Raw genomic sequence first — 21340 nt, forward strand, 5'->3', positions numbered from 1 at the left:
GCAGTAACGGGTGTATGATTGACGTCTACGGTATGCTTGCTTTGTGTTTTCTTTAGAAGAGGTCATCTTGGCAGATGATGACAATGATGGTGATGATCGGATGCCCTTTGATGGTATTTATCAATGTGTGTCTGTGTGTGTGTGGGTCTGTGTGTGTGTGTGGGGGGGGAGGTTGTATTTTTATTTCAATTGGAGGTTTATGTTATTCCTGTTTGGCCATAAGCACAGTGTGCTGTGTGTCCTCTCTAGGCTCCCGTAGGAGACCCACCATGAAGAACCACAAGAACAAAACTGAGCTACTGAACCCAGAGGAAGGGGAGGGAGACTTGGCCGTGGGTAAGACACATGCACACACACACAGAGCACAACACACACATACGTCCTACCGTACAACGGCAGTTGACCTGACCCCCTCCAACCTCCACACCGCCCAGGCTCACCCTTTGCCAGGGCCAGCCTGAAGAGCTCCAAGCTGGAAGGCTCCGACTTCCACAAGCGGGAGCGTCGTCTGCGCTTCTTCATCCGCCACATCGTGAAGACCCAGGCCTTCTACTGGACCGTGCTGTGTCTGGTGGGCCTCAACACCCTGTGCGTGGCCGTGGTACACTACGACCAACCCGAGCCCCTCTCTGACTTCCTCTGTGAGTGTATAGACAGTCAGGAAATGGAGAGCACGAGTGTCACTCGTGTTCGGTTGGCTCTCTTTGCCCGATTTTCGACCTTCCGTGAACCTTCTGTCTGCTTTCTCTCGTTTCCCTTTTTCCACCTCCTTCTTTTTCTCCTTCTCTCTGTCCTTTCCCTGTCGGCTCCCTTCATCTCTTCCCCCTCCCCTGCTTGTGCTTCCAGACTTTGCTGAGTTCATATTCTTGGGTATCTTCATGTCGGAGATGTGTGTAAAGATGTATGGACTGGGCAAGCAGGCTTACCTTAACTCGTCCTTCAACTGCTTTGACTGCATTGTGAGTCTTGTAATAAACACAGCCAACACAAGCACACACACACATACACACACACACATATACACTCACACACGTACACTATCACTCAGGCCCCCCTGCACACATACAGACATGAACACACTCAGACATCAGAGTATTTTGCCAAATATCATAGAAGTAAAAGTACATCAACGGATATATGTGTGTCTTTGTGTGCGTGTGACAGGTGATCTGTGGCAGCATATTCGAGGTGCTCTGGTCCATCATCCAGCCAGGAACCTCCTTTGGCATCAGTGTGCTGCGAGCTCTTAGGTTACTGAGAATCTTCAAAGTCACCAAGTAAGTCTGCCATATCTGTCTATGTGTCTGCCTGTCTGTCTGTACTATTAATCAAAATCTGAGTCATATTACTGACTTAATGAATTACCCTTGCACCCTTCATCTCCCATCCCCCTTTCTCTCTGTCTTTACCAGGTACTGGGCCTCTCTGAGAAACCTGGTGGTGTCTCTGCTCAACTCCATGAAGTCCATCATCAGCTTGCTGTTCCTGCTCTTCCTCTTCATTGTGGTCTTCGCCCTGCTTGGCATGCAGCTCTTCGGGGGACAGTCAGTGTCTTTCTCCTCGCCCCCCTTTCCTGCTTCTCTTATCCATCTCCCACGACCTTGTTTGTCTCTCCTGCTTTCTATTTATCTATCTGTGCCGTATCTCTCTCCCTCTCTCCTGCTCACCGTATCGCCCTCTGTCTTTACCTCTCCCTCCCTCTCGGCTCCTCCCATCCCTTTCTCTTTGTCTTTATCTCCTCTACGTTTACCCTCTGTACCTCTTTTCCTTTTCTGGTTCCTTCCTTACCGTCGTCTCTCTTACGATCCTCTTTCCCCCCCACCCCCACTCCCCCACCTCTCTCGTTCTCTCTCCATCCAGGTTTAATTTTGAAGCTGGAACTCCTCCGACAAACTTTGATACCTTCCCTGCAGCAATAATGACAGTGTTTCAGGTGAGTGAGGAAGGCGGGAGGGAATGGGATAGAGAGACGGAGAGAATGGAGGAGAGCGAGGGGGCGGAAGACTAGAAGAGGGGAAGAATAGAGTGTAATAATAGAATAGATAATAGAAATAATAGAAAGAATAGAATAGAATAGAGTGCCGTATATATATATATATATATGACAGTATTGTCCAGTGTTTGGTCTGTGTTTGCTCGTCTATCTGTATGTGTGTGGGCTGACGCGTTGAGGGTTGTGTGTTTGTGTCTGGCAGATCCTGACAGGAGAGGATTGGAACATGGTGATGTATGACGGGATCGAGTCTCAGGGAGGGGTCAACAAGGGCATGGTCTTCTCCATCTTCTTCATCGTGCTCACACTCTTCGGCAACTGTATCCTCCACGCACGCGCACACACTCAGCTACACACACTCAACCGTGCACACTGTACTAACACACAAACGTAAGCACGTACGCAGGCGTACATCGTCATTGTGCTCACACACACACACCAGCTCCTCCTTCTCCCCACACTGCCAAAGGTCCAAATTATAATTTTTTACCAAATGTAAATATAAAATGAGGGGAAATACTGCAAAACAGTCCACAAAACCTCTCCTTCCACTAGGCTGGCTATGAGCCTGCACACATTCTGGGTGTGTGTACTCTGCTTTAACTTTGTTTTCAGACACCCTGCTAAATGTGTTCTTGGCCATCGCTGTGGACAATCTGGCCAACGCACAGGAACTGACTAAGGTACCTGACCTAATTAAGGAACTCATTTTAGCAAGCTCATGTGTATTCGTACAGTCCGCCTCAGTCTATCCAGCGAAAGGAGTGTTGAAGTCATGTGATCGCTTGTATTCCTGTCTATACTCCCTTTCTCCATCTCACTTCCTCTCTTCTTCCATCTCCAGGACGAGCAGGATGAGGAGAAGGCTGCGAGTAAGAAGATTGCCCTGCAAAAGGCCAAGGAGGTGGCTGAAGTTAGCCCCCTGTCTGCTGCCAACCTCACTATCGCAGCGTGAGTTTCCCATTCCCTCTCTCTCTCCGTCTCTTTCTCTCTCTTGCTTTTTCCAACTCTCCCTCTTTCTATCTCTCTGTCTCTCTCTATGTATATATGTCTCTCTCTCTTTCTCGCTCTTCCTATCTCTCTCTTCTACTCTGCTTCTCTTGGTGTCTCTTAGTCGCCAGTGTCTGTATTCACTGTTCAATCAACCAAGTCCATAACAGAGAAACATACAAATGCACGCACATGCACACATGTTAACACACACACAGTCTTTGATATGAGTCAGTAGGAAACACAGCATCTTTGATCTTTTTCTCTCTGTATAGAGGTATCCAGCTCTCTTCGTCCTCTCATGGTTACAGACATGGTGTCCAGTGTGTACACACACACGCATGCACACATACACACAAACACAGACACACACAAACACACCTCCAGCACTGTTATAGTCAGTGTTAATAACCTTTTTCCATCCAGTACGACTTCCACAAGTCGACATGGAAACGTCCCCATATTTAATGAACATCCAGGCACATTTATATTGTATCCCCAACTGGATCTTGTCTTCAAATGTTTGTTGGTATGTGACTTGTGTTTTGTCTTTGTTTTTATGGACGTCTTACAGCGTATATGAAAGCTACAAACACATGCAACAGATGTCTCTGAAATCCTCCAGTGTTGTTAAATAGCAGATTTTGCTCTATTACTAAACAGTGCCTGGCATCCAATCCATGTGTGAAAATCCCAACCGGTGTCAGTGAGGTAGTTTAACTCCTTGTACACTGAATACAGGGAATGGGTCATGGTGCCCCTAATTGGACTACCCTTCAGAGATGCACAGTGAATAAAAGGCAGATAGATCCAACAAGACACTGAGGACATACTCCCAGCAGTGCACCATTGGGCCACAGAAAATCCCCCAAATATCCCTAATCCTGCCATGGAGTCCGAGGAGGGTTTGAAACCTCAAACCATCTTGTCAGTAGCTCCGAGGCCAGGGACTTTCCATTTGGGAAAAAGGGATTATGTAAAGTCAGCTACCGACCATGTGTCTCCAGAGTGCATGACTGTTTTAGAATTGAATTGCATGTCCTGTGCACAATGTGTACTCTTAGTTCATCTTAGCTAACAGCAGTACAGCATGAGCAGGCCAGGCCTACTGGGTGAGGTGAGGTGTTGTTGCTGTTGTCTGATGATGCTGTGTGAATTGAGGGAACGAATAGTGGGAGAGACATTGGGTTGGGGGGGGGGGGGGGGGGGGGGGGGGGGGAGAGTAGCAAAGGATGAAATTGTGTATGGTAAGATATAGAAATAAATTGTGTATCTTGATAGAGTGGGCATTAATCCTGGTTGATAAGTAGATATGTAATGTATATAACTGGAAAAGCAGTGGTAAATGTAGTGCAACTATCTGTTTAATAGATACAATTTATTTAGAGAGACTGAGGCCAACTGGTTTTGGTCCACTCTGAAATGAGGCTTGACGAGATAAGGTTTGAGCTAGATTGAGATTTACAGGTAAACAGTGTGTTAGGTTGAGGTAACAGCATGCTCAGAGGTCACGAAACCGTGGTTGAGTTAGAGCCACGTTAACTTGATGTTAAATTCAGGTTAACACTGGGTTAAAACAGATGTCATGTTGCTGCAAGGGTTGATGTAAGGTCAGAGTTCGATGAATGTTGAGTTGAGTGTTGGGGGTTGAGGTGAGATGGTGGTGTGTGTTGCTGGTGTGTGTTGGTGGTGTGTGTTCTCTGTGCCATCTCACTCACCACCTGTTTCCCTCCTCAGCAACAAAGTACACAGTGAGTCTCACACCGATTCCGACCCCTTTCTGGACTGGTATTTATTCATTTATACTCGTTCTGTTTCCTTTCTCCTGCTTTCCTTTCCTCCTTCACACCGCCCATTTCCTTGAGTTCCCTTTACGTTTTCCCTTTGACTCAGTAGAGTATTCCTCCCCCTTGCTTTTATCGTTGTATCTGAGTTGGCTTCTTTTGCGTATGATTCTGTTGGCTGTGCCTCGCAGTATGGCTGCAGCTTTACTGTGGTTGACTGTTGGCCCTGTGATAACAGGAAATGGGAAAGGGGAAGCCATTTTGAACTTCCATTTAAGGGCGTTTTGTTGAGGACTCCATTTTGGCTCTTTCTTTGGGATGTTTCGGGGTGAGGGTTCCTCATAGACTACCGTATGTACCAATCCTGATCCTGCCTCTGTGTCATCCTCCATCTTGTGCCCCGGGGGGTTTCCCAAAGTGGGGTTCTCCGGCCTCTGCTTTGGAAAACTGTGCTTGGCCATACACCACTCAGTCTGTGTCAGCTCTTTAGGTCCAGCAAAGTGCCCCTTTACCAATGTGTGTGTGGGCATAACTGTGTTTGTTTGTGTATTTGCTCGTACTTATGTCTGTTGACCGTGTGTTTACTGTACATGTACCAAGTGTGTGTGTGTTTGTGTAGGTACGTGTATGTGTGGGATCATGTGTATGTGTCTTTAATGCTCAAATACCAACCAGGGATTTGACCTTCTCTTAACCTCCACCCAACCATTCTTATTCTTCCTCTCCTCCTCTTCCATTTCCCCTCACAACTCAAACCGCCTTTCATTTGACACGTTTTGGGACCCTGCCCTCCCCCTCTTACCCCTCTACTCCCCTGTACTCTCTTCCCCCCGTTTTTCCACCTTTCTCTCACCTTTCACCTGTCTCTTCACCCCCCCCCCCCCCCCCTCCTCCCCACGTGCCCTCCTCCTGGCAGTAAGGAACAGCAGAAGAACCACAGGGGGAGCAACAAGTCGGTGTGGGAGCAGCGCACCAAAGAGCTGAGGAAACAGACTCTGGTTACCAGCCGTGAGGCCCTCTTCAACGAGCTGGACCCCGAGGATAGCTGGAAGGAAAGGATGGGGAATGAGGGCGAGGCGGATGGGGTAAATATGAGGAAGCTCGTGGAGCGATGAGGGTAGCTGCCTCGTTGTTTCTAGGTGTTGTGACGTTGTGTTAGTACTGCAAGAGTTGTAGGTGCTACTGTGAGATACATTTAAAGGCAAAACTCGCCTGTGCTGTGGACTACCGCAGTTATTTTTCATCTCATGTCGAATATTTGGCGAGCCCAGCTGTATGTTTGAGTGTTGCTTTCACCAAGGAATTTGTAAAGAGCACTTATTCAACGTGTGGTTGTGGATTGCTGTGATGGTAAACAAGGATTAGAACCATGCTAGAGCTGTTCTATTTCATCAAACTTCCTTCACTTGACACCTCTCACACTCTGTCTCTGTCTCTGTCTCTCTCTCTCTCTCTCTCTCTCTCTCTCTCTCTCTCTCTCTCTCTCTCTCTCTCTCTCTCTCTCTCTCTCTCTCTCTCTCTCTGTCTCTCTCTGTCTCTCTGCCTCTGTCTCTCTCTCTCTCCACCATACCATGCCTGACACCATTGTGTCCTACCTCCCTCTTCCCCATCACCCCCCTCCCCTCCACCCTCCTCTAGGTAAACTTCTCCCGCAACGTCCGTCCAGACATGAAGACCCATCTGGACCGCCCCCTGGTGGTAGACCCCCACGAGAACCGCAACAACAACACCAACAAGACCACAGCTCCCAACCCCCCAGGCACTGGAACCCCCGGCACCACCCCGGAGGCCGAGCCTTGCCTCACCCAGCAGCCCTCCGACGAGATCGTCCGCAAGGATGCGCTGCTCCACGACAGAGGGCACGGACGTGGTCCAGGGTCCAGGAGGGCCCCCATGGAGCGCGGTGAATCCACGGAGAGCCGGCGGAGCCGCAAGGAGACGGAGAACCATCACCACAACCATAGCCGCCAGCATCACCACACATCCCACACCCGTCTGGATGCCCCCGTGCCCGGGCAGGCTTCCTCCGAGGACAGGCCCCCCGCCCGGAGGCACCACCACACCCGCGGGGGCAGCGGGGGAGGTCAGGGGGGGGGGCCTTCGGAGCACCGGAGACCCAGGCCCCACCGGCGCGTGGCTGAGGATGAGGAGGGTGGGGGAGGAGGAGGGGGGAGGCACAGGAAGAAGGAGGGGGAGGAAGGCGAGCCAGACGGCGGCGAAACAGAGAGGAGGCCGAGGCGTCACCGCCATGGCAACCAGTCGGAGGGGGAGGGGAAGAAGGAGAGGACACGACAGCATCGGAGGAGGTTCGTAAACAGTCGTATACGTGAATACATGTTGACCTTTGTTCCAGAAATATTCCATCTACTCTGACGGTTGGGGAAACCTTTCAAGAGATTTGTGACTCGAGGCTGTTCTTTTGTATATCTCTGTACGTCTCCGCTTAACTCTAGTGTAACCGTTCTCTATCTCTTACTCTCTTCATCCCATTTCTCATCCTTCTTGGATTTGTTTTCAACCCTCCCCTCCCTTTCCACACTCCCCTCCAGGGATGGCCCCAACCTCTCCACCACCCGACCAATCCAAAAGAGCCTCCCCAGACAAGACAGCCAATACAGCGAGGACATGGATAACGTGATGAACAGTAAACTAGCCACCAGCTCCCCCTCGCAACAAGGCACCCAAGACCACCCTGTCCCTGCCAGCAATCATACTCCAGCCCCAGGCTTCGGTTCAGGCCTCCATATGTCTAAGAGTAGCACCCAAGGAGGCCTAGTGCCTGCTGATAGCTATGGCAATGTCAGCCATCTTGGTAATAGGACTCGGCTGCCACACCCAGACTACACAGCGCTGGACATGCCCATGTACCCCTCCAGCAATGCAATTCTACAGGGTGAGGGGGAGGAGAATGAAAGTGGGGTTGTTTGTGCACAAGCTTGGATTACCACAGCCTTTGTGTCTCCTACTTCTCTTCTTTCTAACTGTCTTTCCCCTCCTCCCTCACCCTTCCACCTCTGCCCTCTATTCTCCCTTTGTTCTCTCAAGTCAATAAGAATGCCAACACAGAGCCCCTGCCCAAGAAGGAGGATATGGATGATGATGAGGATGAGAAGGGCAAAGATGGACGCAAACCCATGCCTCCCTACAGCTCTATGTTCATTCTGTCTACAACGAACCCGTGAGTGTACTTGCAGATACACGCACACACACACACACACACAAACACACTCCTACACACAGACGTTACACCTCAATGTGTTGAAAAATGCAACCCCCCTTTGGTAACACATTTCTCTCCGCATGTGTGTACGTGTTTGCTTGAGAGCAGGTTCCGACGATTGTGCCACTACATTTGCCGTGGGAGCTACTTTGAGTTTACCATTCTGCTGGTTATCGCTTTGAGCAGCGTCGCTTTAGCTGCAGAGGACCCTGTGTGGCCTGAGTCCCCTCGCAACAACGTGAGACAGTCCACTACACACCATGCCATGAATCTCACACACACACACACACATATACAGTATACACTAACATCTGGTCTCTCTCTCTGTGTAGGTGCTGCGTTACTTTGACTATGTGTTCACAGGAGTGTTCACCTTTGAAATGTTAATTAAGGTAAGGTACCCTCCTGGATCTCATAGCCCTAGAATGGAGAGCTTTCCCTGGGCTACGCAGACTTCAGACAGTGCATGTCCCACATGTAATGGAACGGATGTGATGTGGTTGTGGTGGTTGAGAATTTTCCTTTATGAAATCATCACTATATTGCTCAGTCTAATTTCCTCTCTTTCTTTGTTTTTCTCACTCTTTCTGTCTCTCTCTCTCTCTTGTGTGCCTTGCAGATGGTGGACCTTGGTCTGGTTCTGCATCAGGGATCCTATTTCCGTGACTTGTGGAACATCCTGGACTTTATAGTGGTTAGTGGTGCTCTGGTGGCCTTCGCCTTCACGTAAGTTACCATCCTTCCCTCTCCTCCCCTCCTGCCTTTCTCCTCTTCTGTCCCGTCCCCCAACCGTGCACCTGCCCCCCACTCCCATCACCTTCAGCCTGCTGGTCGTCCAGCACTCCTGACCCCACCCTGCAGTGCTCCACCCCCCCCCCCCCTCGCTCTCTCTCTCTCTCTCCCTCTATTCTCTCTCTTTCTCTTTCTTTTCCTCTTTCGTCATAATCTTGTCCCCTGACCCTGTCCAGTCCCAGCTTAATGCTGGTCACAGGAGCTCCCCCTACCCCACGCTAAACCCCCCCCCCCCCCCCATCCTGACCTCTTCACCACCCAATCAACCTGTCCCCCATCCCCAACCCTCTATATGCCCCTTTCCACCCCCCACCCCCACCCACCTCATTTGTTTTTGTGGGAGTGAGGACCACCCCAGGCACCTGTAACCCTTTAAGTGCCCAGGTGGTTCTGGACCAGGGGGGGGGCAGAGATGCGCCCCAGACGTATACTCCCCGACCCCCCCCCCCCCCTCTGTAATCTTCACCCCTTCCCGGACAGAGCAGGTATTTGAAGCCTCCTTCCTCTGCACGCCTAGTGACCATAGGACAGTCATTTGGAGGTTTTGGCCTAAAGTTGCACTAAGGAACTGAAATTGAGACATTGAGTTTTTAGGAGTTTTGCATGGAATGGATGATGGGTAGTGCCGTGTTTATCATGGACGTTTATTTCATCTGCTTTCACAAAGAAAGAATGCAGAAATGAAGTGGAGAAGTTGAAATAGAATGAGATTTGAGAAACGTAATTAATTACAAAAAGCTACATGGATTCTACATGGATCCAATAACATAATATAACAAGATTGGAAGAGGAACATTTGTCTCAGGTATACAGCTATGATGCCTCAGTGGCATTGTTACGCATTTGTCCAGATGTATATCCGGGTTTATAAACCAATTACGAATATGCATGCCATACGTGTCTATTTATTCTCGTCCTCCCCAGTGACTGAGCCATTGCTGCCTGCCTGATAGATACCTATCTAAACACTGTTGTTCTTATGCAGCACATAGAGGACAACAACCGTTTCAATCAAACAATGCACAAATGCACAAAGCTACAGGCAAGAAGCCTAGAGCAGGACCCCATTCCCCTTCCAAATCTAGGCACTTTCAAACTGTAAATGGATAAGTGTACAAAACCATATGGCACTCATCCTACTGGAGAGCGATTGCAGATGCTTCTACCGAGTTGATGTGATCAGTAGAGATGTACATTGAGTACCTGTGGCTGGGGGCCAAAGGTCATTAAGGAAAATGGCGCCTTAAGATCACTCACTAACTCTCTTGGCTGGCTGACATGCAGTTATTCAACTAAGGATGCGATTAGATTGTGGCTTTTATGGTAATTGCAGGGACGAAAAAAAAGAAGAAAGAGTGTTGTAGTCTCTGCCAAGATTATGTCTGATTGATTCATGGAACAAGAAACTGAACTGCTGTAGTATGTAGGGGTACTGTGTAAATCTGTCTGGCTTACAATTTCGCAACTATTGGAAGAAACCTGAAATTCAATTCTGGAAGGGACCAAATGTTACTGGAAAGTGAAGTTTGTTAGCTGCTTTGTTAGTTGCAAGACTTGCATTATGAAGGTGTCATTTATTTTTCCCATAGGTGCCATTTGAAAATCTGGTTACCAGTGGTCACGTGCAGCATGACATGGGAATGCTCGCAGTTATGATTAGGCAAAGGCATCATTTAGTTGACAAATCGTTTGAATTCAAATAGACTTGGTGCCTGTGCAGTGTTGAAAGCTATGAGTGATAATGAGGTGCAGTCCACACACCAACTGGACCCCATTTACATGCATACAGGAATGCCAATGGCTGTAACTAACATAAATTAATTAGCACATACGGTAAGAGCATACCATTCTTACTGTATACAACGCTGAATGCATACCATAAATGCATATTCTATTAAATGCATACTATCATGGCTCGGCATGTATGTCTGGAGGTCATAAGCTGATAGGGGTTTTCCAGATGTAAGCAAAGCCCACTCCACTGTGCATTCCCCCCCCCAATCCCCTTTTTCCAAGCATGTAACCTTATGGCACCCTCGTTCCCATGATCCCTTATCCCCTTGCTCCCTAACAGTAACTTCCCCTGCTTGTCTCAGTGGGCCTACAGCACGGCGACTGTAGGCCAGAGGGCATGGAAGGGTTACTCGTCCTCACAGTTGGAGGAATAGGAAGAGAACCTGGCTGTGCCTGCCGAAAGTCCCCCTCCCTCCATTTCACCCCCCCACCCCCCTCTTCCATCCTTTCCCTCGTTTCTTCCCTGCTCTGCTCTGCGCTGACAGAGACAATTCCCTCTCCTTGCTTTCTCTCACTTTTTGGACTTTCACTGACCAAATACCAGCACTGGATAGGCCTCAACTATCCAGTGTTCTCAGATCAGAGGTTGTAAATGAGAGTGAGAGGAGGACATGGCGGAGTAATTGAGCCACACAATGCACTGTAGACGTTTCCTTACGTGGCTGGTTTAGGATCTGATTCTCTTACCCTCTGCAATGCTGACTCATTCCAGCGGGGGGAAATCTGACTGTAAGACAACAAGTTCTGTAGCCCTTGAAAGGGGCAAAGTGGTCCTGGGTGACAATGGTGGGACCCCTGTATGTCAGGCTGATTCTCAATATATGTACGCCCTGAAGAGAGTGTGTGCTTGTGCATGTGTGTCACTAACTGTCTGTCTTCTAACCTTCTACTGGTGGTGGTGGGTGTGTGTGTGTCTGTGTTTTTGTGCTACTAACTCTGTCTGTCCCCTAACCCAACTGGAAGTGTTACATATATATGTGTGTGTCTATGTTTTGTGTTTTGTATATATGTGTGTTTAGGCCTGCGTTTGTTGTCTACGGAAAAGGGGTCTTGAAGAATGAGGACAGGCATACTGACAGTCAGACAGACTTACATACAAACAGACCAGCGAACACACACACATATTCACATCCAAAGAGAGAGAAACTACAGTCTCATCCAAACTGTACCAATCCACACACACGTCCAGATCTGTCCACTCACCTAACATCTATGTGTAGTTGGGCCTGGCCTGCTTCCTAAGAGCTTGGCTGGGGAGTTCAGGTGCCCTGATACTGGCTCAGTAGATTACACTAAAACCACAGAGACCTGCAACAGACTCCTAGCAGATCCAGATAGCCCTCTAATTCGATTGGCGGAACTCAAACGGCACTCCAGATAGACCGAGCACTCTCATTGGAGATGCGTATCGCTCCTTGAATCTAATTAGTCTGGCATCTGCAGTCTGGTCTGGAGATCAAAGGTGTCTTGGCTTGCCTTGTCATCCTGCATGTTTCTTACTCAAAGCTAGGCCCTGATAGGTCACTGCAGATGCATGTCTCCCTCTAACCAGCCAATCTGAGGATGGCTTGGTTACCACGGGTACTAACATGGATATCCCCCATTTGTTTAGAGTCGTTCGACGCATCGTTGATGAGGTGTCAATGATGGAGGCACTAGTTTGGTGCTGTGTCCTGTCCTGTGTCTACAGTAGAATGGAGGGGTGTGTGTGTGTGTGTGTGCATACTAGCACAGCCACCCGTGTGTTGACATGGGATAGGAATTACATTTTCACATTTTCAAAAAACGTCAGCCCTATTGATATGTCACAGTTTTAGTCACACCATTTATATACCGTTGTGTCTGTGACACACAGACAGAGAGTAAAGTGAGCATGTTTTAAAGGTGGAGGGACAATCTAACAAAAACGCAGGCCTTGCACTCTTCTTCCTCTCTCTCTTTTCTGTCTCTCATATTGATGTTTTTCCTCCAAATCCCTCCTTTCTCTATACTCTGTTCTCTCTCTCTCTCTCTCTCTCTTGCTCTCTCCCTCTCCCTTTTTCCCGACCCTTCTATATTTCTGTCCTCTTCTGTCTTCGTGTTTCTCACTCTTTCTCATCTCTTCGTCTGGACACCAACAGAAGCGGCGGCGGGTAAAGTTCTCTCTCTTTTTTCTTTTCTTTTCCCCCCTGCACTGTCAGTGCTTGTCCTACAGATCACAAGGCTTTCCTCTCTTTCTTTAAAATAATCTGTTCCATCCATCTGTCCGTCCGTCTCACTGTCCGACTACTTGTCTAACTCTCTTCATTGTTCATGCTGGTCTGTCTGTGGACCAGCCATGTCGGAAACACAACGGATGGAAATAACAAGGGGATCTGAATCAAATCGTAATCTGATGTGAATCCTAACTGCATGCAGAGGGAATCAACATGACCTTATGAGGATGTTCAAAGAAACAACTTTACCAGTTAGTCAGGCCAAAGATTTTGCTAAACAGGTATTCTTCTGAATTATAGAAGTTCAGAAGTATGAACATGTGTGAACTGAATCCAAACACTATTGTCCATATAGATTTGGAGAAGCATGATGGGGAAATATCTGTCAGCACTAGCAATGCTAAAAGTCCCACTGTTCGATAGGGAGGTGGTTTGGTGCTACAGTGAGGACTACAGTGCAGATGGCAAGCAGAGAACCAGTTAGTCATGTAAACTGAGCTAATGGACAGAAGAATTCCATCCTGCCCAAACCCAGAAGATGTGTACACTCATTTACATATGCTGTAGGAGTACAATATAAACACACATTTAGTCATTTAGCAGACGCTCTTATCCAGAACACACACACACCTGCATATACCTGTACACATGCACACACACACACACATACGCACAGTCATCCACTATCTGCCCCACATCTGGGGTAACAGCTGCTAGAACCAAGCAGCTGTACACACCACAGGGGGTTCTAGAAAGCCTCACACACCCCAGGACCTTCACACACAACCCTATTCATGACCTATGACCTTGTTCAGCCCACCCTTGGTTCCAACCACCAACGCCAGGGGGAAATACATAGAGCAATATTGGAGCGTTGTTAGTCATGAACAATAGTTGTGATAGGTGAAAATATTTAAAACTAGGCTAAGCTAGGCTAAGATAGCTGTAGTACAACCAGCCTACAAAGTAACTATTTAAAAAAAGACAGACATCGCCACCCTAATACATATAATATTCCATATCCCTTTGCATCTCCCCTTCCCCTCAAAAAAAGAAAAAGAGGTTTGGCTGGGCATTTCAGTCAAGAAATGCTTGTTAGTATTTTTGTCTTTACTAGCTCAAGACAAAATCTCATGCTGTTGGGATTATGCTATGAAACCAGTTTGGTCTAAGGAGGTATGAAAGGCAGGAAATAATTGCACAAGAGTAATAGTACATAAAGATAAAAAACATATGGTATACTGAGAGAGTTTGGTCATTAAATATGAATAATTATTTAATACATAATAATTGTTTCAGACAGACAATTGGTGAATAATATTGTCCAGAGAAAGAAAGATACAGCCATTACAGTAACATTCATATTCGTTTGAACCTCCTTCATTATCTTTGTAGCCTTCATGTACCTTTGTTTCGCTCTAGTAAGGTCCCCTTTATCTTCTTGAGGACCAGCATGGTTCCTATACATGTAATCATGTGATAGGCCATTGTTTGTACACCATTTCTTTAAGCTTAAGGGCTTTTTATCCAATAATGGTCCAACTCTCTCTGTAAACACACCTGAATAAAGTTCACTCTTCCTCCATCTGCCCTAGAAGCAGCTGGTTTATAAGCAGCATGGAGCAGCATTTTAGAGTAGCATGAGTAGACTGCACCATCAATCTGGCATGTGATTGCTACAGTTTTCTGTCGCTTAGCAAAGTGTTGAATGCTTTCACATTTGGCAAGACAGGATAGTTCCGTTACCACACTTAAGTATCAGAACTTTAATTAGCATGTAGTATAAAATATTGCTTATCTACAGAGTTTTAATAGCATGTAGCAACAGCGCTAACAACATACCGTATCTACGGTAGGACAAGCTAACATGAATAGCAATGCAGCATGTGTTGCTATGCTCTTCCACCCTGTCGTAGTTACTCACATGGAGCTAACTCGGCCGTGCCCACCCTCTAGGAATGGCCACCTATCGCCATTTTGGATTGAAAGGACTGCGCTGGTACTCTCTCCAAACAACTCTCTCTTTTCTTCTGACAGTACTTTCATGTGTGTGTGCGTGTGTGTGTGTGCGTGTGTGTGTGTGTGTGTGTATGCGCACGGGCGTGTGTACAGGGGGAGCAGTAAAGGGAAAGACATCAGCACCATCAAGTCCCTCAGAGTTCTAAGAGTGTTGAGACCTCTGAAAACCATCAAGCGTCTTCCCAAGCTTAAGGTACTTTCACAAACTTTTTAGCCATGTCAGCAAATTTTGCCGAAGCAGTATGTCAGAGTTTAGAGCAAAGTGTTTGTTGTTAATAGAAAGATTCACAATTTTCACTTTTGGACCATAACTACTGTTGTGGCACATGGCACAGCAAGGAATTTCTGTCCCTAAAGTGGTAAGCACTTTTCCTCAAGCATAGGTTTGGATGCCCAACAGACCTTTACGGCCTGTGTCCTAGACATGGATTAAGTCTAGTCCTAAACGAAGAGAAATATTCTATGAAGATCTCAATTGAAAAATGTATTTTGTGTCGGACTACGCTTAATCCATGTTTGGAAAGTGAAGTTAGTTTGAAAAAGTGAGTTTGACGGCATGTTCTCTACCTCTCCAGGCGGTGTTTGACTGCGTTGTCAACTCGCTGAAGAACGTGTTGAACATCCTCATCGTCTACATGCTCTTCATGTTCATCTTCGCCGTGGTGGCTGTGCAGCTCTTCAAAGGCCGATTTTTCTACTGCACCGACGAGTCCAAAGAGTTTGAGCGCGATTGCAGGTTAGTAAACACACAGTTCATGTATGTTAGATCCCCACTTAGTTCATCTTATCAACGAGAGATGTTCCACAAGTTGCAGGAAAATAACACTCAGCTATGTGGAAAAACACAGCTAACCTGAGCCAAGAAGCATGACTTCCTGTTTCCAGAAGTTGATAGTATAAAAAGAGCAATATGGGTGCTTCCTTGGCATGTTATAGGGGAGAGTATCTGGTGTATGAACGCGATAACGAAGTGAAGGCGCAGAAGCGGGAGTGGAAGAAGTACGATTTCCACTACGACAACGTGCTTTGGGCCCTGCTCACCCTCTTCACCGTGTCTACCGGAGAGGGGTGGCCGCAGTGAGTGTCACACACGCACACACACACACTCCACACAAACACACCCCCCACACCACACCCCAAACACACACCCCACACGCAAACATCAAAACACACAGCATGCACACCCACAAGCAAACAAACTACAAACACACAAAAACACCGATTCGCTTTCTTCTCACAACCGGTGCTTTGTCACCTCCAGGGTGCTGAAACATTCAGTGGATGCGACTTATGAGAATCAGGGCCCGAGCCCGGGGTACCGGATGGAGATGTCCATCTTCTACGTGGTGTACTTCGTGGTCTTCCCCTTCTTCTTCGTCAACATCTTCGTGGCTCTAATCATCATCACCTTCCAAGAACAGGGAGACAAGATGATGGAGGACTACAGTCTCGAAAAGAACGAGGTGAGGAAGGCAGGGCGAGATGGCTACCTCGCCAAAACGGCGAGGTAGCCATTGAACGGTGTTGAATGTCTACCTGTGTCTGTATATCAATGTCTGTACATCAAACAACACCTTGTGTTCCGGATCCTTCCAGAGAGCCTGTATAGACTTTGCAATCAACGCCAGACCCCTGACGCGACACATGCCTCAGAACAAGCAGAGCTTCCAGTACCGCATGTGGGAGTTTGTGGTGTCGCCACCGTTTGAGTATACTATTATGGCTATGATCGCGCTCAATACCATTGTACTGATGATGAAGGTACACGTCTGGGTGCATGCATGTATTTACACAATCTGGAGCAAACATACACACACATTCATACAGTCAAATGAAGCAAATCATTATACACAGAATTGTCCATATTTTCCTTCTCTCTTATTCTATTTTTCTCTTTGTCTAACTCTCTTACTGTCACACTTACACTCGTGAATGACACGACCTAATGCATTTGTTGATCTGTAATTTCCTACTATTTTAACGGATGTTTCTGCCTGTCCACTGGGTGTGTTACTGTAAATCGTGTGAGTGCCTCTCTCTGTCTTTATACGTGCCTACTTCTCTGTCCCTGGCTGCCTGTGTTTCTGTGTGGTGTTGACCATGTTCATCTTTCTTTGTGCCACCATGTCCTTATTTGTGTGTCCATGTATGTCTTTTTTGTCCTTTTTTTGTGCACTTGTATATGGAAATATTTGTGTGTTTTGTACAAATATTTGTATGCCTCTGTGTGGTTGTGTGTGTGTGTGTGTTTATATGTCTTTGTGTGTGTGCATGCCTGCGTGTGTATGTGTGTGTGTGTGTTTGTTTGTGTGTGTGTGTTTAGTACGACGGAGCTTCACCAGCCTATGAAGCTGTCCTGGCCAACTTGAACATAGTTTTCACGTCGCTGTTCTCCATGGAGTGTGTGCTGAAGATCATTGCCTTTGGAGTGCTGGTGAGTGTGTCACTCGGACAGTGTGTGTGTTTCCCTAACCAGTGTATGTATGCTCAAAACACGCATAATTGTAACTGTGTATTGCACCATTTTCTCTAAATGTGTCCATACAGAAAATAAATACATTCTGAAAGGCAAGGCAAAGCATTTAGATTACCTGGTAATATAAAACAATAATAAATCATGTGTTCATTTTGCAGAAGTTTGACATACGGCGGGAGATTTTAACCTTCAACCTCAATCTGCAGTCAAATGCTCTACAACTGAGCTAAACCCGTTCTCATACACCTCATAAATTGCCCCAAATGTCTGAACCACAGGATCACAATAACACTGCCAACCAATCTTACATGCACAGCATCCATAAAACAGAAAGTTACAATGAGTTCAATAGTTTTCCTATTGTACTACATAGAGACAACATACAAAGTTGCCCTGACCGAGCTGCTAAACATGGCACTGCCATAAAAAGGGAAGGTGACAACCGGAGAAGTGGCCGAGTGGCACGAAGGGCAAAACTGGTGTGACACAGCGTATGGGGGGGAAGGAAGGCGAGAGAAAGAGAGGGATGCCTGTAAAAAAAGGAAAGAAATGGCTGCAGTCGGCGGGAAGATGTGCATACATGGAAGAGATTGAGGGATGGGGGGGGGGGGGGGGGAGAGGGAAGAGGAGAGAGCCATGGGATAGACAGTTTGAGGACGAGTGGTGGAAAGAGATATGGAGGAGAGCGGAAGAATAATTAGAGGAGAGAAAGAGTGAGGGAGGGAGGGAGAACCTAAACAGGAGAGTCAGGGATTTAAAGGAATGGTAGACTTAGTGGAACATGGACACACACATGAACAAACACACACGTACACACACAACGTAGAAAAGAGCAAAAGGCTTTTAAGTCTTGTGAGTCAGGTGTTTTATTTCTGTAGCTACACCACCCAACCCCCATTTCAGACCCTCCTCATCTAATGCACAGTTTTGCCAACAGGCATACACAGGGCAGCGCATGAAGGGGTCCTTATAGTCGGCGTTTGTGCCACGGCCCTGCAGCGTTTCTTCTCTCCCTTTTCTGTGTCAACCCCCCCACCTCTTCACCGTCTCTTTCTATCTATTTCTCTCTCTATCTCCCTCGCTTTTGTCTTTGTCTGCTTCCCCTATCCTCTCTCTCTCCCCCTTCCCTCCCTCTCTGTTTGTCTGTGTCAGGTGGGTCAACAAAGACGGGTGTCGTGGTAGGAGGTTCCAGTCACATGATGCAATGTTGTGTACTTGTTGTTAAACTGATGTATTGTGTCCTGTGGGTCCTGTCGTCTGTCCTGTCTGGTACTCTCTGTTCTGGCCTTCTGGCCTCCATCCAGCCTGATGGCGGTGCTGGTCAATTTGTATCATCTGATCTTGCTCCTGTGCTTGTCTGACACTGACATCTTCTCTCTCCTCTTCCTCCTCTCTCTCTCTCTCTCTCTCTCTCTCTCTCATTCTCTTTTCTGTTTATTTTCTCTTTTTCTTGTCCATCTATTTCTTTACCACCACCCCTCCCCCGTCCCCCATCCAATTGATATCTGTCCTATGTCCCTGTCCGTTTTCCTTTTTTATCCTTACCTTTCCCATCCATTTTCCTCTCACAGAATTACTTCAAAGATGCTTGGAACATTTTTGACTGTGTGACAGTTTTGGGCAGCATCACAGACATTCTAGTCACTGAGCTTGGGGTAAGTGGTGGTTCAGGGGGTTGGTGGGGGTGGAGGGTGGAGGGTGGGTTGTGGGCATGCGTGTGTTTGTGTCAGGGAGTGTTAAGATGGTTTGTGTCTGAGCTGAGCTTTCAACTGCATGCACGATCATGTTGGTAAAAACAATTTAAAGTGTGTGTGTGTATGCCTGTGTGTGTCTATCTGTGTATGTGTGTGTATACCTCTGTGCATCTGCCTTAGTATCTTAAAAGACTGGGAGAGAGAGAGTAGATGAGAGAGGGAGAGGCAGGAACAGAGACTGAAGAGAATCCTGCATTGCTCAGCGAGGCATGAACAGCTCCTGAATGTCTTATATAATTGTCCTAGTTGGTGGAGTGCTTGGAGACCAGGATAAGCTAGCCAGTGCCGAGTTTCTGACACCACTCAGGAGCATAGACTCCCCAAACAGAACACTACCTCACCACATAGCTCCGCCAGGCAACCCAGCAGCCAATCACATGACCAGGCTGGAAGCCAGATGGCCAATCCAAGTATCTCACTAGTCATTCAACCATTAAACCATCCAGGTAGACTGTTGGTTAGTTTATCCACCAATGGGAAAGATTAGTTATTTTATATGGTTAGGTATTATGTTGTTCAAGTGTGTGTGTGCATGTTAGTGTTTTGTTTTCTTAATAAATGTAATGTATTACACTGTAAATGTTTCATTTTGTTTCAGTGTTTTGTAAAGAGACAGTCCTGGGATCCATTTAATCAAATGATTTCAATTGACATTAAGATTCTTGAAACCAATATATTTTCTAAGATGTTACATATCATTTCTAACTATGTGGTCATTACTCAAGCTCCTGGACAGCTGCAGGGGTTTGACTCCAGCCCAACACCAACACATCCATCATTCCTCTCTTTCTAGAAACATTCTCTAATCTATCACTACGGGATGGGTAAAAGCAAGTGCTCATCTACACAGCTGATACCAATCCTATTACATAAGATCTGAGGTTTTCCAAAGAGGGAAGAAGGAAGGTTGTATTTCTAGGGAACCAAAGCAAAAGAGTGTTGGGCTTGAACCCTGACCTGTCTCCAGGCGTGGGGACTTTGAACCATTTTCCCTGACCCTTCCGGTACCAGGCCTGTCTCAGCAAGCTGTGGACATCAAAGGTTCGAGAACCATGACAGGCCAGACTTCCCCATGTCTTCCAAATGGATCTCAGGTCCACTCCAGCTCTTATTCAAGACTAGGGCACAGTGAACATGAATAACGAGCGCTGCACTCGGATCAGCTCAACGGCAGCCATGTTTTAGCCAGCCTTTCATTTGAGATCCTTAGATTAAAGCATCTGCTGCCGTTATGCCGGTCTGAAGTGTACCTTGACATTCACGTTCAACCCTCTTAGCCCTGGACAGGAGTGAGGCAGCCAACCTGTCCTGGTTCCTAGGCCCTCATGTCCCTGCTGTATGTATGTGAAGCGGTATTGAAATGACCGCCCATGCTAACTTGTGTCTCCATAATGATGACAATTCATTATTTTTCTGTTTTTTATCTTTTTTACATGCTTTCTTTAAACTCCGCTACTTAATGGTGCCTCCTACTGTACTTCGCCCCGCCCCTCACTTCTTCTGACGAATCCATCCAATCAAAATGCACTATGAAACCCATGTGTCCATCCATGAAAAACTGGCCTGGCCAATCGCACTGGTTGTTACAATCAACCTCCAAAAATGATGCTATAAACCATTCATCTGCAACATCCACATGTAGATGGTTTGTAATTTTTTGGAGATCTTATTTGAATTTGCATCCACCCCCTCCTTCCCTGGTGTGACTGTGATGATGCATGTGTTTGACCCCCCCACCCCTTAGTAAACTTTGACCTTTTGACCTGGGACTTGAACAATGACCTTCTTCCAGGAACTGGACAGACAGAGACTCCAACTCTACATCTGTACCTGCCTCCTTTTGGTGCCTTGTGCATCAGAGTGGATAGAATGGGTCTCAAACACACACACACACACGCACACACATGCACAGTGACTGTCAGAGACAGGGTGACTGGACCTAAAACTTTGCCTATGGCAGAGTGGGCATGTGGTGCATGCTGCCCCACTGCATGTCTTGGAAAGGGACCAAGCTAAGACACACACACACACACAATAAAAGGTGAAAATACACATATTTTAACACTGTGTATATAAGACACAAACATAAAAAACATTCCATCAATATATCCACACACATCCACAGACAAACACACAGATTTTGGTGTGGTGGAAATGAGGGGAAACTAATGGTAGCTGCATGTGCCTACTGCCAGCCCCTGGTGGAAGGGGGAAGGACACTGTATGGATCACTAGAACACTTCTGAAAAATAAGAATTCAGCACAGTAGCATAGCCACGAGGGGGGCCTAGGCCCCCTAATTTATATGTCTGGCCCCCCCCTA

The 21340-nt window shown here is 47.1% G+C and overlaps 1 protein-coding gene across 1 annotated transcript in view; it reads left to right on the top strand.

Annotated features, from left to right (window-relative positions):
- The window catches only part of cacna1aa (calcium channel, voltage-dependent, P/Q type, alpha 1A subunit, a), a 62792-nt gene that overhangs the window by 13045 nt on the left and 28407 nt on the right, over window positions 1-21340 (top strand). Inside the window, exons 7-29 of the mRNA XM_047037615.1 lie at window positions 57-113; window positions 250-336; window positions 435-641; window positions 847-959; window positions 1165-1277; window positions 1413-1544; window positions 1861-1933; window positions 2196-2313; window positions 2609-2676; window positions 2838-2944; window positions 4721-4771; window positions 5684-5852; window positions 6406-6641; window positions 8367-8379; window positions 8607-8713; window positions 14881-14980; window positions 15363-15523; window positions 15724-15864; window positions 16049-16250; window positions 16384-16548; window positions 17111-17221; window positions 18835-18918; window positions 19005-19007. Of these exons, the coding sequence (XP_046893571.1) occupies window positions 57-113; window positions 250-336; window positions 435-641; window positions 847-959; window positions 1165-1277; window positions 1413-1544; window positions 1861-1933; window positions 2196-2313; window positions 2609-2676; window positions 2838-2944; window positions 4721-4771; window positions 5684-5852; window positions 6406-6641; window positions 8367-8379; window positions 8607-8713; window positions 14881-14980; window positions 15363-15523; window positions 15724-15864; window positions 16049-16250; window positions 16384-16548; window positions 17111-17221; window positions 18835-18918; window positions 19005-19007 (2618 nt within the window). The remainder of the gene's footprint in view (window positions 1-56; window positions 114-249; window positions 337-434; window positions 642-846; window positions 960-1164; window positions 1278-1412; window positions 1545-1860; window positions 1934-2195; window positions 2314-2608; window positions 2677-2837; window positions 2945-4720; window positions 4772-5683; window positions 5853-6405; window positions 6642-8366; window positions 8380-8606; window positions 8714-14880; window positions 14981-15362; window positions 15524-15723; window positions 15865-16048; window positions 16251-16383; window positions 16549-17110; window positions 17222-18834; window positions 18919-19004; window positions 19008-21340) is intronic.

Source organism: Hypomesus transpacificus, chromosome 17 (genome assembly GCF_021917145.1).
Source record: "Hypomesus transpacificus isolate Combined female chromosome 17, fHypTra1, whole genome shotgun sequence".
Lineage (NCBI taxonomy): Eukaryota > Metazoa > Chordata > Actinopteri > Osmeriformes > Osmeridae > Hypomesus > Hypomesus transpacificus.